This window comes from Petaurus breviceps, unplaced genomic scaffold, assembly GCF_028583685.1.
Source record: "Petaurus breviceps papuanus isolate PSGF00001 unplaced genomic scaffold, PetGlider_PUasm1.0 176, whole genome shotgun sequence".
In the NCBI taxonomy this organism is placed as follows: Eukaryota; Metazoa; Chordata; class Mammalia; order Diprotodontia; family Petauridae; genus Petaurus; species Petaurus breviceps.
In genome coordinates, this window is record NW_027185771.1 from 7964886 (window position 1) to 7966766 (window position 1881).

A 1881-nucleotide genomic window follows, 5' to 3' on the forward strand; every position below is an offset into this window, starting at 1 on the left:
AGAAGTCTTTTCTTCCCATCATTACTATTATATTGGGTGCTCCCTGAGAAGCAACAATCAAATAAAAAATAAGTCTTCCTGGTTATTCAGACATATCAAGGGGTTCCTATTTGTTTTTCTGATGAAGATAAGATCTTCATCTTCATTCAGATGCATGGCTTTCAAGGAACTTCATTCCTGGTGAATGGCATTTTTATAAATTTAATAGTAGCTAGCATTTATATTGCACTCTATAAGTATTACCTCACTGGACACTTACAACAACCTTGAGAGATAATTCTTTAAAATTAGAAAGGACCTTTGAAGACCATCTAATCCTAACTGCTCACTTTTCGTTTGAGGGAACTAAAGTCCCAAGAGATAAAAATAAGATAAAGAGTGAAAGAGAGAGGAAAGGAAAAGGGAAGGGAAAGAAGAGAGAGACAAAGAGAGAGAGAGAGACAGAAAGACAGAGTACAGTGAAATAGAAATAGCCCCATGTCAAAAAATACGTCAATGGAAAAATGCATAAATGAAAAATTCAAATAAAACATCAGGTTTTCATGACGATCCTATGGGTCAATCCACTTTCCTCTCCGTTTTCTCCTAAAGTCCCAACTCTCAGTATTTTTTATAATATCATGACATTTGGGGGTTTAAATAAATGCATGGTTCTAATTTTTTTTCCAAAAATGTTATATTGTTTCAGAGGGAAGTCCCTACAAAATTTTAATAGCAACATGAATAATAGCTACTACTATACATCATTCTTGGCTGACAGAAGCTTGAAACCTGGAAGTAAGTAGAGAAAAGCAGAACTGCTCCCATATGCAGGGTCAGATAACTGTTCAGAGTTCTCTTTCTACTTTTTTTCACTTCTAGAGTAAAAATGGTACTTCTGGTGCAGCAGGGAGGAAGAAGGCTTGCTTACAACTCTATTCTTATTCATCCCCAGGGATACCTATCGGCCACACAAATACAAAACTTTCAAGTGTCTTTGGGTCATCTTGAACTCAGTCACCCATATTAATACACTAAGTGCCTATAATGAGAGCATGGAATTGACCTACATCTATTTTTTAAAAATGTTCACCTAACCTAATAACTGTACCTTTTAATGTCAAAACACTATCCACTGAAATGTTACTTCTGTAATTCCCTCTTCCATTCTCACATCAGAAAAGGAGGAATAACCCAATCTCTGAGAACAAATGGATGCACACAGACATCAAGCAATTCCACTAATCCTACAGGTGTTCCAGAAGTACAGAGCATGAAACATACTTACAACGAATTCCATAGATGGTGAGGGGATCAAGCTGTTTTTTCCCATGTTTTCCCTGCCCAGAGAGGTTGGAGACAGCCTGAACTTCCCGATGGAAAAGATAATCAAGTAATGTTAGTGCCATCTTCTCTGCTGTTCGACAATTGGTGCTAATGTGCAGCATATCAGCAGGGATGATCGCGCATCGAACCCTCATCTCAGGATTATTCTCATCACCAAGCCAAGTGCCGTTAGGATAGTCCTCTAAAAAAAATGCAGATAAAGAAGTTTTTAAATGGCCAAAAGTTAAAAGGAAAGATCACATATATGAGAGAGCAGAGAGAATTAGAAGTGATGAAGTGACTAATACAATTGCCTTTTTTTTTAAAGGACTAGGTCCCCTAGCTCACTGAGGCTGGAAATGCACAGGCCTCTCATAAGTCAATCCCATTCTGATGGGCATGGGAGCTCCAACTAGGCCAGCTTATCCTTCCTTAGGAAATCCAGTGGATTCCTATTCCCAGGGGCTCACCACATTAATACCAAAATTAGAGTGGACAACCTATCAGCTTAGGCCAGACCATATGAAGAAAGAGAAGAGAAGAGAAGAGAAGAGAAGAGAAGAGAAGAGAAGAGAA

The 1881-nt window shown here is 38.2% G+C and overlaps 1 protein-coding gene across 11 annotated transcripts in view; it reads right to left on the minus strand.

Moving 5' to 3' along the window:
* Nucleotides 1–1881, minus strand: part of BANP (BTG3 associated nuclear protein) — a 271124-nt gene that overhangs the window by 168838 nt on the left and 100405 nt on the right. For 10 of the 11 annotated variants that reach the window (XM_069085586.1, XM_069085583.1, XM_069085579.1 and 7 more), the window contains one exon: nucleotides 1268–1507. The exons of the other annotated variant lie outside the window; for it this stretch is intronic. In XM_069085586.1, coding sequence (XP_068941687.1) covers nucleotides 1268–1507 — 240 coding nt within the window. The remainder of the gene's footprint in view (nucleotides 1–1267; nucleotides 1508–1881) is intronic. 11 annotated transcript variants of the gene reach the window in all.